General features: G+C 48.1%; 1 protein-coding gene across 3 annotated transcripts in view; it reads left to right on the top strand.

Annotated features, from left to right (window-relative positions):
* The window catches only part of ADAMTSL2 (ADAMTS like 2), a 166,469-nt gene that overhangs the window by 97,996 nt on the left and 56,033 nt on the right, over nt 1-12,440 (top strand). For all 3 annotated transcript variants that reach the window (XM_088459683.1, XM_088459681.1, XM_088459682.1), the window contains exon 11: nt 113-482. In XM_088459683.1, coding sequence (XP_088315809.1) covers nt 113-482 — 370 coding nt within the window. The remainder of the gene's footprint in view (nt 1-112; nt 483-12,440) is intronic.

Below are 12,440 nucleotides of genomic sequence, written 5' to 3'. Positions count from 1 at the left end.
GCTTGAGCACCTCTGCAAGATAGTTTATTGTAAATATTATAGCAGGACTCTGCCAGAAGTCATGTAATATTCTGGTTTCATCTAATATACATGTGTTTTGTTGTTTTATAAGATGTGAGCAATAATAGGACAAGTCATATAACAAACACTGGCGAACAAGACTCTATCCTCAATTTTAACTCCAAGGAGTTTCTCTCCGGGAACGTCATCATGAAGCAGTTGTCCGGCAAAGCCACCGACTCCAGGGAACCGTTCCTTAGCTTGAATAGAAGTGGCCTCTTCTCTCAGGGGGAACCTCTGAACTCCATAGAGCCCAACCTGGACAATCTTTATGTGGACTATGAGGACAATGAAGACACAGCACCATTCGACCTGAATGTCACCTTCCTGGAGCTCAGCATCGATCGTTCAATCAATACCTCTGCAGAGACGCAACTGACCAACACGACCGTCACGTCTATGAACAGGACCCAGAAAGTGAGGTAAGTGAGCTCCTAATGCTTTCCTTTCTACTGCAAGTCCCTGAACAATTCCCCACAGCTTAAGATTTCCTTATTGATTTGCTTTTTGTGTATTTTCAATTTATTTGTGAAGAGTTTGTGTGCCAATCGGCAACCTATAGCGGAGACAGCCATTGTGTGGGCTGAAGCAATATTCTCAGAACGCAGACAGTAGGGTCACCTAGAACGCGTGATGTCACTGGATCCCAGTGTTGTCAGTAGCTGCACGCAATGTCGGTCTCCGCTGTAGGTGTACAACAAGCTAAAGGGGTAACCTGCTTATTCATCTGTGCCCCCATATAGAGCCTCCAAATAACTGGATAGTGCTGAGGCTTCCACGCCACTCACTGGGGAAGCCAGGAAGTCAGAGTGGCTTGCTAGTCCCCCAGTTGGTATTTCGGCTGGGGGCACAGTTGATTAAGGTGGGGACAACCTATGCAATTATAGCTCCAGATCTTCAGACTGGATATTTTTCTTGTAGTGGGGACAGATGTTTGTTTGGAAATATAAATGATCCAGATGGGGTTTAAATTTTGAGAAACTGATGGTACTGTAAATGAATTCCCCTTATACAGCCCAGTGACTAAACCATACAGATCAACCAGTGCATTGTTAGTGAGGCCGCGCTTCCCGTGCCTCATTTATTAGCTGTGTCGTTCTCTGCGCACGTTACAAAGAGACCTGTGTAGTGAGACAGTCTAGACAAGACGTTACTAGCTGGATTGTTTTTAAAGTTTAAATGGCATTTAAAATTCCTAGTGGAATATGAAGCCTAGGTGTCCCTCTGAAGAATGTGCTGTAAAAAGATTTGTCATTTGTTTTTGTTTTTTTGTTTTTTTGTTTTTTAAAAACATGAGACGCAGAGATTCCCAGTAATATAGTCCGAGCATCCCCTGGCGACGCGCTGCTGGACATGCCTTCACAATATGGGGAGCCCTCTTTATACCTGCCGTTTATTGTCTGCTATATGATGTCAGCATAGAAGCCCCAGCCTCCTGTAACACATTAAACTACAATTATAACAAATGATTAGAGATAAATCCATCACCCATATGCGTCACGCTGGCACCAGCTCGCTCCTGCCCAGCGAGATGTGAGCCCTTTCATTCTCTGCAAGGACCATTTACCTTTGTACTCGCGTCATAACCAGGAATTGCAAGAAGCGACTTTTACTGAAAGACCTTTATGCTGCTCCGATATGTAAGAACTTACTGTAAGGGGCAAAGCGAATACAAGCAAGTAACACACTATGCTGCAATACCAGCGGGGCTATGCTGCCTAGGCATGTAGCCCACATATGCTGGACAGCTTTATTATACAACGCAGTATAGATTTCACATCTTGCATCTGCCCCCCTCCCTTCTTGCAGTACAACATGGTTTTGCCCAGGGGCAAAGTTACTTGCTAACTTTTTTGCTTTACTCCCTCCTCAGAGTCAGATTTAGAAGTGAACAGACCCCGCTGTGATGTAAGGGGGACAATGGCAATCTATCTGTGGCATGCAGGGAAATACTGTCAGCTTTTGCATGAAGCCCACACAACCAACTGGGAAGTTTTATTTTAACACTTCGATTTAGGGTTCATCTAGGAACTACTCATTCTGAGATCCAAATCTGTTTGCTCCTTTTAAAAATCCTCTCGACCATTCCACTATGAACTTGCTAAGGCTCAAACCTGCACTTTGTAGTTGGATTTCCATCCCCTTATTAAAGGTTTTCTCCACCCTCCGTGCATAAAGCCTGGTTACTATATGTGATCATGATGAAGGGTAGAGAGTAAAGTGTGCTGTCACCAGAGCAAGGAGCCACGTGATTGGGAAAGTAGCACCTTCAGTCATAGGCCGCAGAATAGCCCTACCCACATGAAAAATCAATTATGGAACCCGGCATGAAAGATCTGCCAGCGACCACACACGTCTTGCAGAAGACCAATAGGAAAACTACCTTCCACGCCAGGTACTTACACTCAACAGCATCAAGAGGCTCAAAAAGAGGTTTTGGCAATGCCGCCAACACCAAATTAAGATTCCAAGGCAGCACAAAAGGGGGGTGAACATGTAACACTGACTGACGAAAAGTCTGGACCTGAGATTAGAGGACATCTTCCTATGAAAGAAAATAGACCGAGCCAAAGCCTGTACCTTTTAAATAAGCCAATTTTAAGCCTTCGTCCAGTCCATCCTGCAAAATGGACGAAGGGCGCGGTAAATTAAACACTGAAGTAAGAGCCTGTCTCTCTGTCAACCAAGCGAAATATATCCTAAATACCCTGTTGCAAGAGTCAGGTGTTCTGGCCTTGATCATCACCTGGATGACCTTGTTAGAAAACCCATTAGCCCAGATAATTATGGCTACATCCGTCATGCCGTTAAAGCCGACCAAGCTAAGTTTGTGCGCAGGACGGGACCTTGGCTGAGCAAGTCTATGCGCGCAGGAGGTTACAATGGAGTTTCTGCTGCCAAAAGAAGGACGTCACCATACGATGCCCTCCAAAGCCAATCCAGCACCACCAAGATGACGACTGTCTTTTCTGCCTTTGTTTTCTTGAGGACCTGGGGAATGGGAGGAATTGGAGGGAAGAGGTACACCAGGCGGAACTGCCAAGGTGCTGTTAAGTCATCCATCAGATCCTCAAAAGGATCCCTGATCTGAGCCCCCTACCCCTGCACTTGGTTCAGCCGAGAAGTCTACTCCAGCAGCGACCATGCGCTGCACTAGCTGGGGGAACACATCAGGATGCAGGGACCATTCATGTCTGCTGAGATTCTATACTCCTGGCATGTACAGTATGCCGCCCATATATTGCTGGAACAAAACCTCTCTGTGTGGCTTAGACGCTCTCACTGAACCTTCATACAGCAATGACACAAATGCCTCATTGAACTCCATGGCAGCCTTCTAACTCTCGAGGCAAAGAATACATCCCCCATATTTCAGCCTTGTCTATAGATGGCAAAGACCAAGGAACGCATGCATCAGTGCATCTTCCATAGAAGCCAGAACATTAATACGATGATTCACCAGTGGCTTCAGATTGGATTGTGCAGCTTTTTCCTGCAATCCGTAATCCAGTTGTGACGTCCATTTTTCCACTGTTCGCAGAAGCAGCCGCTAGCACCGGCCACAGAAACGCCCCAGCGGTCAAGAAAATTGACTTAATTGCCCCTTCACACGTGATCTGAAGCATCCTTCAGGATTGAAGAACCCGGTACGGGGATAGTTGTTGCTTTTGCAGCCTAGCAATTGAAGCATCCACTCTGGGTAGTAGTTTCCCATAAGCCCACATCCTCCTGTGCAGGTGGATATGTGGAGACAAATCTCTGCGGCACCTGATACCTCTTGTCAGGTTTCTGCCATGCCTCCTCTAGGAAATCCTTTCATTGAGTAATGGAAGGAAAAAGGACAATTGGCTGATTTGACTGTTTAGTTAAAGAGACCGCTAGAATCTCAGGTTCCACTTCTTCATCAAAATCTGCCGGATTAAAATAATGAAATCTTCCACATCCGGTCCACTTCTTCCCACTGTTCCAACATCCTCCAGATCTGACTCTCTCTGAGCCTCACTGTCCTCCACCAGTGACTATTCTGAGTCACGCACCCTCTGAAAGGATCCCCTCGCCACCACCTGACCTCTGTAGGGGGCGCTAGCTAATGTGACTTCACAAAGCCTTTCCAAAGACTCAGCCATTTCAACCATATTCTATTGCAGAGCTTGAATCCTTCTGGAGTACCCTAGAAAGACTGAGGCGCAGGGGGCAAGAAAGGAAGAAGACAGGGAATAGATACGCTTCCAACTGACGAAGAAGAAGCAGGCTGACACTCTGAGCTAGGTCCGCAATGGACGTTACCAGCATGCCCTGCCATGCAGGTTCCGCCATCTCGGCGGCTGGCTCTCTAGAGGGACACGGATCCCAATTCCCTGCGCAACAGCCACCCGGGTCCTGGCAGTGTTGAGCATGGCATTTGGAACAGGTGTTGGTACACCACAGAGTCCCCAGCAGAACCTTTTTCAGACATAATGAAAGAAAAACAGACACCAAAATTCTGCTGGATACACGATGAGAGTGAAGCCGAAGGGCCCAAATTCTAATTGGCAAATGAATGCCGTGTTCAGTCACAGACAGGAGAACACCAGCGCACCCACAGCTTAAATATATTGTCAGCCCCTGTGCCCTCTTTACAAAGATAGAAGATATAAAGTGTTCAGTATGAAATAGAGACCTTAAACTAGCTGATATATGCAGCAGGAACACCAGCAGCAGCAGCAGCAGCAGGAACACCAGCAGCAGCAGGAACACCAGCAGCAGCAGCAGGAACACCAGCAGCAGCAGCAGGAACAGCAGCAGCAGCAGGAACAGCAGCAGCAGCAGCAGGAACACCAGCAGCAGCAGCAGCAGCAGGAACACCAGCAGCAGCAGCAGCAGGAACACCAGCAGCAGCAGCAGCAGCAGGAACACCAGCAGCAGCAGCAGGAACACCAGCAGCAGCAGCAGGAACACCAGCAGCAGCAGCAGGAACACCAGCAGCAGCAGCAGGAACACCAGCAGCAGCAGCAGGAACACCAGCAGCAGGAACACCAGCAGCAGCAGCAGGAACACCAGCAGCAGCGCCAGCAGCAGGAACACCAGCAGCAGCGCCAGCAGCAGGAACACCAGCAGCAGCGCCAGCAGCAGGAACACCAGCAGCAGCAGCAGGAACACCAGCAGCAGCAGCAGGAACACCAGCAGCAGCAGGAACACCAGCAGCAGCAGCAGCAGGAACACCAGCAGGAACAGCAGCAGGAACACCAGCAGCAGCAGCAGCAGGAACACCAGCAGCAGCAGCAGCAGCAGGAACACCAGCAGCAGCAGCAGCAGCAGGAACACCAGCAGCAGCAGCAGCAGCAGGAACACCAGCAGCAGCAGCAGCAGCAGGAACACCAGCAGCAGCAGCAGCAGGAACACCACCAGCAGCAGGAACAGGAACACCAGCAGCAGCAGGAACAGGAACACCAGCAGCAGCAGGAACAGGAACACCAGCAGCAGCAGGAACAGGAACACCACCAGCAGCAGGAACAGGAACACCACCAGCAGCAGCAGCAGGAACACCACCAGCAGCAGCAGGAACACCACCAGCAGCAGCAGGAACACCAGCAGCGCCAGCAGCAGGAACACCAGCAGCGCCAGCAGCAGGAACACCAGCAGGAACAGCAGCAGCGCCAGCAGCAGGAACACCAGCAGCGCCAGCAGCAGGAACACCAGCAGCAGCAGCGCCAGCAGCAGGAACACCAGCAGCAGCAGCGCCAGCAACAGGAACACTAGCAGCAGCAGGGACACTAGCAGCAGGAACACTAGCAGCAGCACCAGCAGCAGCAGGAACACTAGCAGCAGCAGCGCCAGCAGCAGGAGCTCTAACAGCAGCAGCGCCAGCAGCAGGAACACTAGTAGCACCAGGAACACTAGCAGCAGCAGTGCCAGCAGCAGGAACACTAGTAGCACCAGCAGCAGGAACACTAGCAGCAGCAGGAACACTAAAAGCAGCAGCGCCAGCAGCAGGAACACTAGCAGCGCCAGCAGCAGGAACACTAGCAGCAGCAGGGCCAGCAGCAAGAACACTAGCAGCAGCACCAGCAGCAGGAACACTAGCAGCAGCAGCGCCCGCAGCAGGAACACTAGTTGCAGCACCAACAGCAGGAACACTAGCAGCAGCAGGAACGCTAGCAGCAGCACCAACAGCAGGAACACTAGCCGCAGCACCAGCAACAGGAACACTAGCAGCAGCAGCAGGAAGACTAGCAGCAGCAGGAACATTAGCAGCAGCAGCGCCAGCAGCAGGAACACTAGCAGCAGCGCCAGCAGCAGGAACACTAGCAACAGCAGTAACACTAGCAGCAGCGCGAGCAGCACCAGCAGCAGGAACACTGGCAGCAGCGCCAGCAGCAGGAACACTAGCAGCAGCAGGAACACTAGTTGCAGCACCAACATCAGGAACACTAGCAGCAGCATCAGCAGCAGGAACACTAGCAGCAGCAGGAACATTAGCAGCAGCAGCGCCAGCAGCAGGAACACTAGCAGCAGCGCCAGCAGCAGGAACACTAGCAGCAGCAGCGCCAGCAGTGCCAGCAGCAGGAACACTAGCAGCAGGAACACTAGCTGCAGCACCAACAGCAGGAACACTAGCAGCAGCACCAGCAACACTAGCAGCAGCACCAGTAACACTAGCAGCAGCACCAGCAGCAGGAACACTAGCAGCAGCAGCGCCAGCAGCAGGAACATTAGCAGCAGCAGCGCCAGCAGCAGGAACACTAGCAGCAGCAGCGCCAACAGCAGGAACACTAGCAGCAGCAGCGCCAGCAGCAGGAACACTAGCAGCAGCAGCACCAACAGCAGGAACACTAGCAGCAGCACCAGCAACACTAGCAGCAGCACCAGCAGATCGGCACCTGTCCTAGGACTGGGGCAAGTTTTGATAGTGAAAGCGGTGGTGGCGTGTAACTACGTCCCAGGTGGTATTACAGCGTCTCTCCGTCCTTGCACATTAATACACCAGGGAAGGGCTGTGCAGCTGCATCTGACTCCATTGTCTGTGCAATTTATTATAAATATTGTTTCAGATTCGGAAGAATCCATTTGTACCAAGATCCAGTGTTTGGATGAATGGTAAAGTGAAGTATCTGGTGGATCCCTACATGTAATCAATTATTTCATAGTATATAACCTCACAATGCATTGCTCCCGCCAGATCAATGGCTGTCTGGCTGACACACACACACTGGGGCAGAACATGCCCCCTAGTGGACAGCTACGAGTAGGCATATATATATCGGGGGGGGGGGGGGGGCTCTTACTACATAGGCCCAATAGTCATGGCTGCTGTGAGAAATGTCAGTATGAAGGGGGATAGCGAGGTGCCTACCTATAGTATATTACCTACAGTATTGCAGTGTACTCTGCTTTTCCAGTCTCCAGGCATCACATAATATTTACCTCCATGCTATGTTGCAGCTAATACTATACAGTAGGTACATTATTTAGTGGTACATTGTACTGTAATAAACATCGTAATCACCATTTGTTTATTCCTTGTAGAAATCTGGGGTTCTCTGATTTCAGAACAGCTGCGTTTAGTAAGGAAAAAGCCACTTTTTAGTTTGATTGGTAAAATTCTGTTTTCCTAAACTCAGGTGCACAGACTGCTAATCCCAGAGCCCGAGGATTATCCTTTCCTTCCAACACCCGTCCTGCAGTCAGGCGGCCAAATCATCTGAATCTAGGCCGCGCCTGCTTGCCAAAAAAAGGGTTTTGTGGTTCTTTTTTTTTTCCCCTCTGTTCCCTTTTTGGCAATGACTAGTCCAGTAAAACACTTTGGAGACGATCCAGAGGGACAGAATAGGTTTTGTTTTAAAACGTTAGTAATGTTCCTGAGAAAGTGCCACCCGTCCCGAGCCAGACAGGACAGAAAAACATACGCTGAAGAATATTTCTAAGATGTTTCCTGAGACAATAAAAACAAAAGTCCCATTAATGGTTGTTATGGCTGCTTAGGAGACCAGAGGTTGGATTCACAACATTTCCTTGTGGGTTTTATTTTATGGAATGAGAAAACAAACGACAATCCTACAAAATATCATTTCTCACCACATCTAATATTAAATCGAATTGATCGATACAGTGTTTTAAGTAACATGGTCTCATTTCCGCTGTGCGTCCTGTTCAGATATTCCTCTGAGTTTGTAGGTTGCTGTCTCTAGTCACAAACTAAACATAGACAGGGTTTTTACTTTTTTAGATTTTTTGGATTTTTTTTTTGTCTTTTATATACTGCTTTCTGTACAAATGTCACCTAGGTTTGGTCTAATTACTAATTATTTTCCGATGTTTCATTGATCCTCTGTAAGGAACACGTGCACTTTCTGCCATCTCTCCTTCCAGGGATGCGAGCGGGGGCTAGACGGACGCTCTGAGAGCGCTATAGTGAATGGAGAACTGGGATCCCTGTTAAATAGACTTCCCAATGCTTTGCTGTCGCTGGAGGTAAATCCCTAGCACAGCGGCAGCCCTTGATAAATACTGTATAGTGTTGGGAGTGTTTTAGAGATGGAGAACCCTTTGGGGAGAGGGATAGACATGTAATAATGTAACACAAGCATAGGCAAGTCTGGCTCCGTATGAGCAAGTGACTAGAAGCCTGTCCTTCAGCGTCACACTGGGGACAGCGACCACCTGGTGGGCCAGGGAAGACGTCCTACATGAGGGGCCTCAGTGCAACACATTCAATTAAGTCATTTTAACTTTTTTTCTTTGATACTTTACATTCTCCTTTTTTCTATGAATAGTAAGTGGAATAATGAATAAACAATATTCTGCACTTGGAATATTAATACTCCGTAAATCTGTGTAACTGTATGTAGATGGGTGAAGTGAAACTTTCCTAAACTACATTAGAATGATGCCACCTAGTGGCCAAATTAGCATACACAGTAGGCTATTCTGAGAGGCACATTGCGCGGTCGCAATTCCTGATGCCTGCAGCAAATCGTAAGCCCTATGTGATAATACGCCTGTATTCTAAGCCATACGCATCTTAGTGATAGGACCGCCCCCAGCCATCCAGCCACGTCCATCACTAATGACAGCGTTTACATATAACCCGTGCTAAGTGCGGAATCTGCGACTGAGAATGGCGCGCAATGTACGTACTCCGGGACGTTTCTCATGTGCCGCCCAGTTACCCCTCTGTAACGTACATTCAGCCACTTAAATGCATACAAGTTGGAATTGCGCGGATTTTACGCTGTGTATGCAGCCGGTGACTCCTGCGCTGTGTGCCAAAGTAACCAGATATGGCCACACTCGGACTTGCATGCAGCCCCATAATGTCTCCAGAAGGGGATGTAGTGAAAATGTTGACACCACGGGGTCATTGTTAAAATGTTGACAGACAACTGGTGGACATTCTGAGAATGGGAATAGGCACTAGAGGGAGGATTAGGGTTACCGGATCACCGCAGGATCAGAGCTCTGACCAGAACCCAGAAGATGATGATGCAGCCGCCGGGAGCGGGTAAATCACCGCTAGGCTAACGGGACAATTCTCGACATGTCGTACCCAACCCCTCCAGAAGGCATTTATGAATGATGATTTGGGCCGATTGCCCTGACGTTGCAGGTGGTGGCCCTATAAACCAGTTGACATTGATTGGATTATTCTCGCCACACTAACACTCCTGAGAAGGGGATGTCGCTGCTCAGCCCATGTGGAAAATGACCAGGCTTTATCCAAGTTGTCCTCCTATGTGTGTGTAGCCAGATTAGACACGACAGGACAGGAGGGCAGTATCTCAGGAACAGGAGTATTCAGCAAGAAGGGTCAAAAGTTATATAGTATATTATTATACTATATAATATTATTCTTGTTCACTTATTTGTTTATGTACTTTGTAAGGCGCTGCGGACCACTTGTGCCAAATAAAGGATAATAATATTAGTATATTGAAGAACATCTCAGAAAATATTTTGTACGGTTTCCCTAAAGAACTGGATCTTCTGTAGTAGAGGATGAGAAACACCTGGGGACACTGGTTGCCTAAGTGAGGTCAGCTCCATTGCTAGAGACCTTGGCTGGATGGATTGGGGTCTCCGGCCTCCTAGGTGAATGACTATTGATTTCCTACAGCTGTGTCGGGAACGAGAGGTCAGCAGTGTCCCCCCCCCTACTCATTGTCTACAGGTTTTCTTGCTAAATGAAGTTATTTTTTCAAAAGGTGAATGAGTCTCGGCGTTAGTGGGTCATTCCATTTTTAGACGTTAGACATAATTGGTAAGGTGAATGAGTCTCGGCGTTAGTGGGTCATTCCATTTTTAGACGTTAGACATAATTGGTAAGGTGAATGAGTCTCGGCGTTAGTGGGTCATTCCATTTTTAGACGTTAGACATAATTGGTAAGGTGAATGAGTCTCGGCGTTAGTGGGTCATTCCATTTTTAGACGTTAGACATAATTGGTAAGGTGAATGAGTCTCGGCGTTAGTGGGTCATTCCATTTTTGGACGTTAGACACAATTTGTAGGGTGACATGATTAATGGGAAGGAAACGGCGGCAGCTATAGGTTTCCAATGCAGCCTCTGTAACCATAGTGCACCTGTTCTCATCACCTTCCATAGGTCACAATCTCTCTGCGTCCTTCTTGTACATGGATGTCACCTGCACACGTATGACACCAGACAGTGGGGAGCATTTTTCATGTGTATAGAGGTAGAAGGGGATCTGGGGCTTATTACAGTACATCAGCACATTCATTATACACAGAAGCCGGAGCGCTCTGGGGAGATTCTATGTATACAGTCCGGGCTGTGAATGGCTTTAATGTTAGACCAGCTCCATATACACTGCTGGGCTCATACTACAAGTATATATGTATATAGGAAGCCTTCACCCCATCTTCTATCTCTAATCGGTGCAGAAGAATGAGGAAATCCCACCGGCAGCGGTAACGCAGAGTTTCTCTAGCGCTGCTTATCGGGATAAGAGGAAATAAGTCATCGCTGCAACGTAAGAATAAAATATCAGCGGAGAGCGATGCGCCTCTCGCCGGTAATGCGTTTGTGCAGGCGTGACCAGGCTTCGCTGCTTTACACGTAACCAGTGGGGCTGGGTTTTAAGTTACTAGAGAAAAAAAAAAATAGTAATTCAAACTATTTTTAAATAAAGCATTTTTGAATTGATCATTACTCGCTGACGGAGGATTGCGGCAGTGACATCCTGGCTATAGATAGATCTCATGACTAGGACTGGCAGCCGTTAACAACCCATCCATTATAGCTTGGTAATTATAGGCCCATAAATGCGCCATTATGATATACCGCTGTTCTCACCAGCTCCAGAATGATAAACCTTTGGAAAAGCGGCGAGAGGGGGTGAAACCTTAATGAGCAGTATGTCGCCTGTGATATATTATTATACTATCGGCATATTTCACCGCTTTCTAATTCCCATGTACACAGAAGCGCTCGGCCACGGTCAGGACCAGACTTTCCCTAAGACACCTGTCCAGCGACTTTATCTGTGAAAGCGCCGATGTAGAGCACCCGCCCCTTGCGTTTAGAATAATCGCATATTTCTCTTGGAGAACTTTCCACCAATCAACACTCATTGATTAACCTGTTTGTTTCACCGAGGGTACAGAAGATAAAGCACAGATAAGGGAGAAATCCACCTTGTTAGGCGAGCAGTACTACGTCATCCTCCATGACAGCTGCCGATGGTACAGTGTATGTGCGATCTGCTGACCCTCACTGCTCTCCTGCATGTCAGTCACACTTGCTTGTCTCAGGTGGGCACAGAGCCACTGGGCAGCGACTGGGCAGATGGCATGTGAGCGAGGCCGGGGATGCAGCACCTCCGCTAGTTCCAGGGATAGAGATTTCCTAGTGAGTTATACATTGGGTGTCATTATAGTTTGCACCTTGATATTAGTAACTCCGGATTCTCCAGCAATTCCCAAGTCAGACGGTTAAACGTTAAAGTCAATATTATAGAATGGACACAAGCACTTGAGCTGTGTAAGATGTTAGATGAAATACACCTGTATGTAAATGAGCTGTCCTACATACATCAGGCGAGTTCTGGAAGCAATACATATATTCATAGAAAAATAACATTATTTGTAAACTAAATTATAATGAATTAAAAAATAGAATGACAAACACACAGTGCATCCAGTACCCCAGTGATAGTAGAAGTTACCTTCTCCTCACCGTTACCTTCTCCTCACCGTTACCTTCTCACCGTTACCTTCTCCTCACAGTTACCTTCTCCTCACAGTTCCCTTCTCCTCACAGTTCCCTTCTCCTCACCGTTACCTTCTCCTCACAGTTACCTTCTCCTCACAGTTACCTTCTCCTCACAGTTCCCTTCTCCTCACCGTTACCTTCTCCTCACCGTTACCTTCTCCTCACCGTTAC

Source organism: Taudactylus pleione, unplaced genomic scaffold, assembly GCF_031769625.1.
Source record: "Taudactylus pleione unplaced genomic scaffold, aTauple2 ptg000927l, whole genome shotgun sequence".
NCBI classification, from domain to species: domain Eukaryota; kingdom Metazoa; phylum Chordata; class Amphibia; order Anura; family Myobatrachidae; genus Taudactylus; species Taudactylus pleione.
The sequence above is the reverse complement of the archived record's forward strand: the minus strand, read 5'-3'. Positions and strand labels throughout refer to the sequence as shown.